Source organism: Helianthus annuus, chromosome 6, assembly GCF_002127325.2.
Source record: "Helianthus annuus cultivar XRQ/B chromosome 6, HanXRQr2.0-SUNRISE, whole genome shotgun sequence".
Classification (NCBI taxonomy): domain Eukaryota; kingdom Viridiplantae; phylum Streptophyta; class Magnoliopsida; order Asterales; family Asteraceae; genus Helianthus; species Helianthus annuus.
In genome coordinates this window covers 82,584,921-82,597,038 of record NC_035438.2, presented here as the reverse complement: position 1 = coordinate 82,597,038, position 12,118 = coordinate 82,584,921, and the positions used below count along the sequence as shown (strand labels likewise).

The 12,118-nt window shown below is 39.1% G+C and overlaps 1 protein-coding gene and 1 long non-coding RNA gene across 8 annotated transcripts in view; one reads left to right on the top strand and one right to left on the bottom strand.

The window, feature by feature from the left end:
- Positions 1 to 1,147, bottom strand: part of LOC118479807 — a 21,823-nt gene extending 20,676 nt beyond the window's left edge. The window contains exon 1 of the long non-coding RNA XR_004860871.1: positions 657 to 1,147. This is a non-coding gene — a long non-coding RNA (uncharacterized LOC118479807). The remainder of the gene's footprint in view (positions 1 to 656) is intronic.
- Positions 1,146 to 12,118, top strand: LOC110886450 (E3 ubiquitin-protein ligase listerin). Of its 7 annotated transcripts, none has more exons than XM_022134247.2 (15): positions 1,146 to 1,908; positions 2,105 to 2,231; positions 2,305 to 2,428; positions 3,802 to 3,864; positions 4,041 to 4,118; positions 4,217 to 4,308; positions 4,408 to 4,510; positions 5,226 to 5,378; positions 5,503 to 6,152; positions 6,236 to 6,632; positions 6,713 to 7,873; positions 8,695 to 10,377; positions 10,805 to 11,254; positions 11,337 to 11,567; positions 11,701 to 12,118. In XM_022134247.2, the coding sequence occupies exons 2-15, from the start codon at positions 2,176 to 2,178 to the stop codon at positions 11,926 to 11,928; spliced, it is 5,469 nt and encodes a 1,822-aa protein (XP_021989939.1). In that variant the 5' UTR covers positions 1,146 to 1,908; positions 2,105 to 2,175; the 3' UTR covers positions 11,929 to 12,118. The 7 variants fall into 7 exon arrangements, with proteins under 7 accessions (XP_021989939.1, XP_021989937.1, XP_021989938.1 ...); XM_022134245.2 differs by having other exon boundaries at positions 2,102 to 2,231; XM_022134246.2 differs by having other exon boundaries at positions 1,146 to 1,922; positions 2,102 to 2,231.

The window sequence follows — 12,118 nt, the reverse complement described above, 5'->3', positions numbered from 1 at the left end:
TCGTCGCTTTTATGTGGATTTTATGTGTTCTATGTGATCTTTATTTGTTTATGTGTTTCGATTTTTGCTGATTTATTCGCTTTTCGCTCTCTCTTTGATCGATACACACAACCTGCACCGCACATCTATCTCAAATCGCTAACAAATCGTTACTGCTTGTGGATGCATGCATGATATGCTATACTACTCGCTGCGTACTCGCTAATCGCAATTGCTATACTCGAACGCGCGCATACTTTGAATGATAGGTTTCTGTATTCTGACTGCTTCTATGTGCTTCTGTGTGCTTCTATGTGCCCTATGTGCCTTACGTGTTTATGTGTTTTGTGATTATGTGTTACATGATTGTGTTCCCGAGCTTTAGTAGTTTTTTACTTTACTTCTATTACGCCTATTAGTTTTTTCACAAAAATAAAGTGTTTTTTTTGGATTGTAACAAAATTTTTTTATGGTTTCTAAGCTAAACTAGGTTGTTACCCGTGCCGCGCGTTGCGGCGGCAACATCAGTTTGTGATTTCGTTACGGTTTTACCCATAAGATATTTTTGTTAAGAAAAATTAGGGTTCAAGACTATCTTGTCCGTGCAGGACATAAATTCTAACTAAAGCAACAAACTTACTACTTGCAGAAAGAATTACATAGTTGAAAAAACTCACCGTTGACTCCAAGAGTATAGGATAGCCACTTGTTGTGCGATCTAATCGTCTCCAAACTTTCAGCGAAAATCGAGTACCTGTGCTTCATTTCCTCACTACTTTGGTACTTCCTCCCGTACATGTTCGTCCATAATTCAAGAAGAAAAAGAAGTTCACTTTAGATTCATACACGCGCACACAATCACACATTATGCAAGATGTGAAAAACAATTCACCCAGAAAGCCTAACCTGGCTATCAATGGTTCCACCTAACTTAGCAAAATCAATAGTCAAATAAAGCCACCACAGAAAACAAACAACAAAGTTACCAAAAACTATCTCTAGCTAAATCAGTGGATGATCCAAAGAGCTAATAAACTTCAAACATAACCACAAAACTATAACAAAATCTCATGTTATGCATTAACCTAGCTATCCAGTAAACTCAAATCAAGAAAAAAAAAACATATTAATTAACATAACAAATAAAAAAACTAATGCATATAAACCAAACTGTAACCACAAATTCCCATATAAACCAAATCAAAGCAATAAATAGCATTCAAACATCCTTCTAATTTACAATAACACTCAAACAGGTACACCAAACATGATAACTTAAAAACATACATACAGTGAAACAAAGCCACACGTGCCACAGCTCATCTTCCAACCGCCAATACATAACAGCTGTCTTCCATGATGACAATCAAAACCTAGGTGCAACTTGAACAATCAATTAAAGTATCCAATTTTCCGATCCCCTTTCCTAAATTCTAAACCCTAGATGGATGAAATGATCGATCATGACACCTGAAGGCCTCCAGATCAGCTATCGAAGAACAAAAACGTCAGTATAGATTAGGTTAAATGAATAGATGGATATGGGAGGGGGGGGGGGGTTAATTGGAATTAGGGCTTTTGGTGAGAGGAATTGGGGAAGAAGAATTGGATAAGAGGATAGAGATATAGATCTGTGTGTGTGTGAGGGGAGAGTGAATCGGAGGATAAGTGAGATTTGTTGGCGGATTTGGGGAGATTGAAGAAGAGCGAGAGAGACAGACGGAAGGAAGGAAGGTTGTTTGGGGATGGAGATGGATTCTTTCAGGATGTCGGTTGCGGAGAGGAATTGGAGTTCGTCTGGAGGTAGATCCATGGCGGATTGATTAGGGTTTGCAGATTTTAGAACTGGAAGAAGAAGAAGGAAGCAACGTGGTCACTATTTCTCTCAACAAAAGCCTAGATGGAGGAACAATTAAAAGAGAAAGGCCGGTCGGTGTTTTGTCGTATTACCACCGACCTTTCTCTTTGTTATATATATAATTGGGTTTAATTTAATATTTTATAATTTATAATTCTATTTCAATAAACTGAATGGTTTTTGATCTCTCAACTAGCTTTGTTGTAGCCCTAGAACTCATGCAAATTGCTGTCCAATAACCCCGCAGCTTTTTTCCTTGTGCAGCAGCATCTTCATCGATTGATTCGATCGTCTCTGAGTTGAATCGGATCACATAAACTCAGATCGTCGACACAAGTATGGGCAGACAAAAGGGAGAAGCAGCAAGAAGCAAAGCTCGTCCTTCTAGCAGCAGGCAATTCCAATCTGTTTCTTCTTCATTCGATTAATAATCTAAACTAACGATTGTTGACGTTGTTTGCTTGCAGTTTAGCCGCTTCGCTGCTACCGGCCGCCGGTGCTACAGCCGTTGGATTTGGGGGTTATGTCGGCAGTTCACGGCTTGATGTTTCTGTTCCAACAACTTCAGATGCTGCCTCTTCTTCTGTTATTGTATGTTCTCACTTTTGTTGTTGTTGTTGTTCTTGTGCTAATTAGTATCTAAAGTTTAAAGCTTTGATGATTATAACCATAGTTGTCTTGAGGCGCAAGGCGTACTCAAGGTGCAAAGGGTGTGAGCCTTGTGCCCGTAGTTGTCAATAGCGAATAGCGGACGATAGCGACAAGCTACCTATTATGTTTAGCGACACACTATGTAAAATTTTAGAAATACGGTACACGTATATTAAATCCTACACTGTTTTATATGTATATTTAACAAAAAAGCCTAAAATCCTGCTATCTTATACCTATTAAATCCCACTATTTATATAAGAAAAACAAATTCCTAAAATCTCGCTGTTTACCCGCTATGGAGGCGCCAAAATAGATGGTGACATATGAGCGCTACGCTATTCGCTATAGCACCCGCTATGAGCGCTATTAACAACTATGCTTGGGCCTCGGTGCAAGGCGCTTAAAAAGCGAGGACTTTTTTTAGGCGAGACGTATAGTATAAAAATACAATATTTAGGGGTTTTAGTCACGTTTTAGGCTTCTTTAGGGCTAGTTTAGGCTGTTATAGTTTTATGTTGATTCCAGGGTTGTTTAGGGTTGATCTAAGTGTTTTAGACCTGTTTTGATGATTTTTAGCTGGAATTTTGTTGGAACTTGGCCTGAAAAAAAAAGCTTTTGAGGGCCTAAAAAGGGGGGGGGGGGTTGAAGCGAAGCGAGAAGTCTGCGTTCTGGGCCTGAAAAGTGGGTCTAGGCGCGCGTCTTGGTTGAGCCTTGAGAACAGAGATTTTAACAGCTTTTAAACTTCGGTTTGATCCATTGTTTTGAGGTGTTTTATGTTATTAGGTAAATTGGATTTTAATAATCCAAACTATGGCGTGTTAGATGATGATAATTTGTACCAACAATTTAACCTTTGTAACTATCACTTTCGTTTTCCAAGGGCAATATGGTAGAAGCAATTCATCCGCCCCTAATAAACAATTGACTGATTCTTATCACTATATGATGTTCGTTTTGGAGCCGAGGGTCTCCCTGGAAGCAGCCTCTCTATACCTAGGGATAGAGGCAAGGTCTGTCTACATCCCACCCTCCCCAGACCCTATAAGTAGCTTTGCTATTTGTGGGATCTACTGGGTACGGTTGTTGTTGTTATCACTATATAAATGACGTATGTTATTTTGAAATGACATAAGTGAAACTTAGGGGCATACAAATCTGATAAGAGCGGGATTGCTCTTGATATGTAACAAATCAGACTAAATTTTAATCTACATTTGACTTGTGGAAGTACTTAAGTTCTATGTGATAGTGCCGATACTATGTTTGGTGAAACATACATAATGATTTTGGAACTGTTAATGACAATATAGGATATTGATGGTGAATTGGCACAACAACTGAAGAGGCTTTCCCGAAAAGATCCAACTACAAAGGTAATGTTATGATACCACAAAGGCCTTGTTCACTTTGGGAAGAGGCCCAACTAGTTTCTTGTGTTATTTTCTTTTCTTTTCGATGCTGAATGAATGTTGAGCTCACTAACATATCATGTTATATATTGCACATAGTGACTTAATTTTGTGTGCTATCCTATTTCATGGTTCTACAGCTCAAGGCTTTGACAACTTTGTTGGCGCTGCTTAAGGAAAAATCTGCAAAGGATGTATTACCAGCTATTCCGCAATGGGTATGCTTGTTTGTTTTAAGAAATGTATTTAGGAGTTGTTTGATTTGACACATAATTACAAACTTTTGACTCACAAGTAGTTGTGATTTGTGGCTTAGGCATTTGAATACAAGAAGCTGTTGCTGGACTACAACCGAGAGGTCCGCCGGGCGACTCATGGCACCATGGCCGCTCTTGTCAGCACCGTTGGGTTAGGACATATCTTAACTCGTTTTCAATCTTCTTTATAAAGCATGTTCTACAAGTTCTTATTGGTTCTTTCTTTCTTATCGTATCTATACGGTATCAGGAGAGATTTAGCTCCACATTTGAAGACTTTGATGGGGCCGTGGTGGTATTCTCAGTTTGATCCGGTCCATGAAGTTTCCCAAGCTGCAAAAAGATCATTGGAGGTTTGAAATTACTTGTTACAATACGCAATACTTATTCTACATGCTCGGTTACGTATCTTGCCAAAATGATTCATTTTACTTATAGAGCGAGATGCCTGATGGCGTTTTTGCTGTCACGTTTTTAGGAGTCATATATGTAACTAGAGGGGGGCATAAGGACCAGTTTGGGACAAAACAAAAAAACAATCCGGTTAAAAAAACTGGTTTCACCCCAGGCCCGAATCACCTGTTTGTTTACCGGTTCTCCCATGACGCACTGAAAACTGGTTTGAAAATCGTTTTCTAAACAATCCTGTTTTTTACAGTTAAAAACCCGGTTTTTATAAGTTTTAAGTGATTTTTAGTTAATTGTTTGTTTTAATTTTTTTTAAAAAAAGTAAAAAATGTTTTTTTTTAACCGGTTTGAAGCCCGACACAAACCAATCCGTTTCAGTTTGGATCTTAAGGCTTTCAAACCGGTTTAAAACTTGACCCAGTTTTAAATAAGTCAGTTTTTTATCAACAAAAAAAAAAAAACCGGTTTGGTTTGGAAGAAAAACCGATTTGTACATGTCTATATGTAATCTTTGAAGTGCAGATGTTATTTAGGTTTCTTGGAGAAGGCATCGATACATAGTTCATGTTCTGTTTCTTTTTTTTTTTCACTCTTCCAAATTAATGAAACAAAAGAACAGAAGAAATAAAGTTAAGATGCTATTTTTTTACTCTGAAACAGGCTGCTTTTCCTGCACAAGAAAAGCGATTGGATGCTCTAATGTTATGTATCGATGAGGTGTTTATGTATTTAGAAGAAAACTTAAAGCTCACTCCACAAAGTATGTCTGATAAGGCAGTTGCCTTGGACGAGCTACAAGAGATGCATCAGCAGGTACACAACATCGACAAATTCATTACACATATAGCGTATTCTATGTTACTGAATATATTTAAGGGATAAACGCATACGAAATTGTTTGTTTCTTAATAATTTATTACTTCTTGCTTTCCTATAGGTCATCTCATCATCCTTGTTAGCATTGGCTACACTCCTCGATATTCTAACAAGTGAAAAACACGGTTTAGAGAACACAAGTTCTGAACAAAAACGCACTCAAAAAGCAAGATCCGCCGCCATTTCTCACGCAGAAAAGTTGTTATCCGTCCATAAATGTTTTCTGGACTTCCTTCGTTCTCCCAGTTCCGCTATCCGATCTGCTGCATATTCACTCGTTAGAAGCTGTGTTAAAAATGTTCCTCATGCTCTAAACGAAGCAAATGTTAAAACTCTCGCACCGGTAATACTCGGTGCATTCCAAGAAAAGGACCCCACTTGCCACTCGTTTATGTGGGAAGCACTGCTACTGTTTTCTCGGAAGTTTCCGGAAAGTTGGACAACTTTGAACGTTCACAGAACTTTGCTTAATCCGTTTTGGAACTTCTTAAGGAACGGGTGTTTTGGATCTCAACAAGTATCGTACCCGTCGTTAGTTCTGTTTTTGGACTGCGTACCTCCTAAGGCTATAACAACAAATAAGTTCTTCTTTGAGTTCTTTCGGAATTTTTGGGCTGGAAAAGTTCATTCGCAGTCCTCAAACGCTGATCAGTTAGCGTTTTTCAAGTCATACCGAGAATGTTTTCTGTGGACGTTACAAAGCGCTCAAAGGTGAGTTTCAGTCAGCTCTGTCTTGCATCATACGTTACGCACATTAGGCTGTTGATTCACTCTTTTTGTCACTTTAATATCAGATATTGTGATGGAGTAGAAGCTATCCATAACTTCAGGCGTACTATCGTTGATGAGGTGTTATTGAAACTGATGTGGTGCGACTATCTTTCGGTTCCATTTTCTGAAGAGAAGTTAAAAAAATTTGTACAAGAATTTGGAAAATGCATTACCGAGATCCTTTCGGGTATCTATTCCCTGGAACCTGCTCTCTTATCGGTCTTTTGCATTACATTCGAAGAGAACTGTTTCGAAGCGTTTCAACAAAGTGAGAGCATTGAAAATCATGAGAATGTGGATAAAATCATCAGATTTTTGCGATTAGTGGATCTACATGCTGTGCGCAAAGGTGACTCGTGGCCTTTATCTTATCTTGTGGGCCCGATGATGCCAAAGTCTTTCCAGTTTATCCAAACTATCGTAAGTTGCTATCACTTGATTACTATTTTTTTTTTGTTTAAGAATCATTATAATATTGTTGTTCTTTGTAATGTGTTCAGGATTCACCAAACACTTTAAAATTTATGGCGGTTGTGGTCTCGATTTTCGGTCCACGCAAGATTGTTGAAGAAATTACGCGGGAACAAAACGAGTCTTCTCGTCTATCAGAGAAGAATAGTGATATGAGCTTAACGCAGTTTTTGCAACTTTTTAAGGAGATTTTTGTTCCGTGGTGCTTTAAAACTGATAGCGGCGTCACCTTGACCCGGTTAGATCTCTTGTTTGCGTTACTAGATGTCGAGTGCTTTTCTGAGCAATGCGAGAGTATAATTTTACATGCAACTGGCACCCCTGATTCCGACTATACTCGCGTATTGGCACTTGTCTTGGAGAAAATGAGAGAGGAAAGTATAAGGATGAAATTGCGTTTGGATCTCTCTCATCACGAGCTTCTGAATTCTACCGCTCTTTCGGTTGCTCGTTCTCTACCCCCCTTTGGATCTTCTGATGCTCGGTTTGTTTGTGCTGCCCTTGGAGGCATGACAGAAGAAGATCAAACTTACTTCGTGAGTGAGAACACATCGATCGCTATATTTAAACAAATCTTCCAAAAGTTACTCTCTTTCATCCAAACTTCCAACTTCACTTGGGTCAAGAGTGCTAACGAGTTGTTAAAACCTGAAGGACACATAACCATCACGGGATCCGAATCTCCAACAAGTGTGCTTGAAGCGGCTAATTTCGCCATGGAAGTGGTTAACGGTAGCTTCTTTAGATTAAAAACCGTTGCATTACTTCCAACTGTGCTGGCTGCATTGTTTGTGATCGATTGGGAACATAGCACATTCGAGGTTTTCGGTGAGGGACTTGATATGGATCGATTCGATTTCTGTAAATCCGTGCATGCTTTTCGCAGAAAGATAAATAAATCCCTTAGAACCCTTAGTCTGGATTGTAGGAGAACGCTGGGCGGTACTCTGGTTTGGGCTATCCGCTGTGTTGTATGTAATGAAGATAAATTAGAAATTGATACGGCTACGTCTTTGGGCTGTCTTTATTTCCTGGATGTCGTGGATAGCGTTTGTCAAGGTCAAGATGAGGAACAAATGTTGTTGGATGAGCTTCTAAGCAACGGTGATTCGTGGCCTTTGTGGGTCATGTCTGATATTAAAGACGGACGGAGATTGGCTACTTTGAAAATTGAAAGCAATTCTTCTGACGTGAGTAATCTTTTTCTCACATTTATTATGACTTATAGAACATATAATATCATTGTTCTAAAATTTAATTACATGTATAACCTTAGAAATTTTTTAAAGCTTCAAGTATTGATCACATACACATTCTATACTGACCTGCTACAACCCCTTGTATATAAATAAAGTTAATTCAACCGACTGTCATATTATCACGAGTAGGGCTGTAAACTAATCGAACGAAGTTCGTGTTCGTTGTTAAGAAAGAATATATATATGTTCGCGATTCGTTCATGAACACTTACCGAATGAGATTTTATGTTAGTGCTCGTTCGTTAAGGAAATAAACATGTTCGTGTTCGTTTGTTAATTTTAGGCAACGTACGCAAACGAATGTTCATGAAAACAAATGAACACAAACAAGCACTCATGAATAGAATATATAATACACTGATATTTATTAAGTATTTTATTTGTCGGAATTTTGAATTATTTATTTAAATTAAATATAAAACCTAAAAACACTAATGAACAATTGAACACAAACAAACATGCTACCGAACATTCACGAACATAAATGATCGAACACGGCCTCTGTTCATGAACATTCACGAACATAAATGAACGAAATTTTTTTTAGTCTTTGTTCATATATTAAACAAATGAACACAAACGAATTTCCCGCCGAACGGTTCACACTGTTTGCTGATAGCACGGTTCATTTGTAGCCCTAATCACGAGGAAACAAACTTCAAGATTACATGATTAAACTGTGCATGGAAGCTCAATACTATACTTCTCTCAACATTTTCTTGTGGCCTTCATGCATTACATTGTCTGTGCAGGCATCGGAGGATCACCGAATGGCTGCTTTTGTCGACAAGCTTATATCCAAAGTGGGTATAGCTAGAGTTATCGCAGGCTCTATATCTTCCGAACAAGTTATGACATCTCATTGTCATTATCATCGCGTTTGGCTCGCAACAGAGATGCTATGCACATGGAAATGGCAAGGTGGCAGCGTCCTAACCTCGTTTCTACCTTCATTAATTCAATACATGCGGGATCAAGATTCTTTTGCTAGTAACGACAACTTGTTAGATTCCATCGTCAATATCCTTATCGACGGCGCTCTTGTTCAAGGAGCAAACAGTGAAACAAGCTGTTGTTCAAGTATATATCCGGCCCCACCGGAGAGCATTGAACAAGCGTTTTTGAGAGCGCTTGTGTCAATACTCGGCACACTTTTCGAGGCTAATATTTGGGGACGAAACAAAGCTCTGGAGATTTTTAATCTGCTTGTAGGTAGACTTTATGTAGGTGAAGATGTGAATTCCAATTGTTTGAAGATACTTCCTGTTGTTATGAGTGTTCTAACTGGACCACTATTCGGAAACGAAATAACCGACACTTCAAAGAGAAACGAAGTACATGACGTCATCGAGGGCTGGCTTCAGAGAACTCTGTCGTTTCCGCCTTTGAACACATGGCTATCCGGACAAGATATGGAAGATTGGTTTCAGCTTCTTGCATCATGCTATCCCGTAAGAGGAACGAAACAGTTTCGACCACAAAGAGATATCAGCGATGTGGAACGCGGTCTCCTGCTCGAGTTACTCCGGAAGCAGCGTCTCGCTTCTACATCCGTCGCAGTCAACAAATTACCCGTTGTGCAGATATTGTTGTCCAAGTTAACCGTTGTCGTAGTTGGATACTGTTGGAATGATTTTAACCAAGATGATTGGGAATTTGTGTTGTATAAATCACGATATTGGATTGAATCCGCAGTTGTGTTAATGGAGGAGGTAGCAGAGGCTGTGAACGATACCGTTACAAACGGGTCCACTTCAGATATACTCGAGAAGCTCCGGCATACAGTCTCGGGTTTGGATTCTTCTGCTTTAAAACTTGCAAGTAACGCACTTGTTGCGTTTTCTATGTTCTGCGGGCTCATTGGACAAGAAACTGGACAAGAAACTGTTGAAAACGAAAACGATCAAAATCCGTTAAGACCCGAGAAGTGGGACGTTATTAAAGATAAGATTCTACAAGGCGTTCTTCGGTTGCTCTTTTCGACAGGTGCAGCTGAGGCCATGGCTGGTTCGTATTCTCTAACGGCTTCTTCGGTTATAGCATTGAGTCGACTCGGTGACAGTTATTTCTGGGAGTTGGTTTCTTCGAGTGCGGTTGAATCTTCTTCTCATGCAAGAGAGCGAGCCGTGAAATCGTTTGATATGTGGGGGCTTAGCAAAGGAGTTGTTAGCTCTTTATACGCTATTCTCTTCTCGTCCGAACCGGTTCCGTATTTGCAGTATGCCGCTTATGTCATTCTTTCGAGTGAACCTGTTGCAGACTCGGCGTTTTTTACTCAAGAAAGTACCTCTTCGTTAAACGAAAGTGATGTTGAAGATAAAGATCCTCTTGCTGCGTCTTTAGAAACGAAGATTCAGCTACGAGAGGAGATTTCCGTCTTTCTCGAGAAATCACCGTTGGAGATTATTGAATCGGATTTGGTAGCCCCGGATAGAGTAAGTCCATTTCGACTAAAATCAACACTTTTTTCTTATATTCCGTTTTTCTTATATATTAAATGCTGGTAGTTTGCATCCCACAGATTAAGCACAAAAATATGATTACTTAAACTAATTCTTGCATTATTATTCAATATATGCTTTATTTTAAACTTTGTTATATGTTCTTTAAAAAAATTTGAGGTTTTTAGGAGACGGCCCTGGCACCATCCATGTACTTCTGGAAAGCTAGGGACCAAATCCAAAATTTTGGTAAACCACAGGGACCATCCGTGTACTTTACTCTTTACATAAGTTCAAGTTTTTGGAGAAATTTTTTTTTTGAGGTCAAACTTGACCGGTTGCCCAACGACCCGCGCATTTACTAATTTCTTTCTCCGTCATTTGTTTATTTCTAAAACTAATATATTGTTAAACTGGACAGGTGCATGTTTTTGTTGCTTGGTTGTTGACGTTACATCTACTCGCTTCACAATCATCTCCTACAAAGGAGAAGTTGATTCAACACATAAAAGACTCCTGCAATTCAATGATATTGGACTGCATCTTCCAACACATTCCACTGGAATTGTGCGCTGCAACTGTAAAGAAGAAGTTTTCTCAGCTTCCACCTGGCATTTCCGAGTTTGCACAAGCCGCAACTCGTGCAATCACAGACAACTCATTGCTCTTTGCTGTGGAATCCCTTTGGCCTGTTGGGCCCGATGGAGTGACATCATTTGCTGGTGCAATATATGGATTGATGTTAAAAACGCTCCCTGCTTATGTTAGAGAGTGGTTTAATGATATACGCGATCACACATCATCTTCTGCAATAGAGTCGTTTACGAGAACATGGTGTAGTCCTCCTCTAATTGCAATTGAATTGTCTCAGGTGTGTTTTTGTCTCCTGTTAAATGTTATCCAATATCATCATTTAAAAAATGAACGTGTCTCGTAAATAATTGTTATTGCAGATCAAGAAAGCCAATCTCTCTGATGAGAATTTTTCAGTTAGTGTGAGCAAGTCTGCTAACGAGGTTGTTGCCACGTATACAAAAGACGAATCGAATATGGACTTGGTCGTTCGTCTCCCAACGTCTTATCCATTGCGACCCGTGGACGTTGAATGTACTAGAAGCCTTGGCATCTCTGAAGTCAAGCAAAGGAAATGGTTGCTTTCAATGATGTCATTCGTTCGTAATCAAGTAAGCCGTTGCTTTTCGTATTTTCTACATGCCCTTTTATTATAAATATGATTAGAGGTGGCTAGATAACAATTACGGCTAACCGCAACACAACATATTAATCAAGTAACCTGTGACATTTGTTATATCTCAGAATGGGGCTTTAGCAGAAGCAATTAGAATATGGAAGAACAATTTCGACAAGGAATTTGAGGGCGTTGAAGAGTGTCCTATTTGTTACAGTGTGATTCACACATCAAATCACAGTCTTCCACGCCGGGCATGTCGGACCTGCAAGCACAAGTTCCATTCTGCATGCTTATACAAGTGGTTCTTAACTTCTAACAAGTCTAACTGTCCTCTATGCCAATCTCTGTTTTGACCATCCATTGAGGCTTTTGTAGATTTTTTATTATCATGCGGTTTTGACTTGAGTAATTTATGATCGCTTGCGGAGTATATATTGTCTTGAATCTGTGTAGAAAGGGGCTAATACTTATTTTGCAAACATGAAGCGAACAAAGTTTTACTTTTAAAATTACGAGTAAAGTACCATTTTGTGGTTTGGGCAA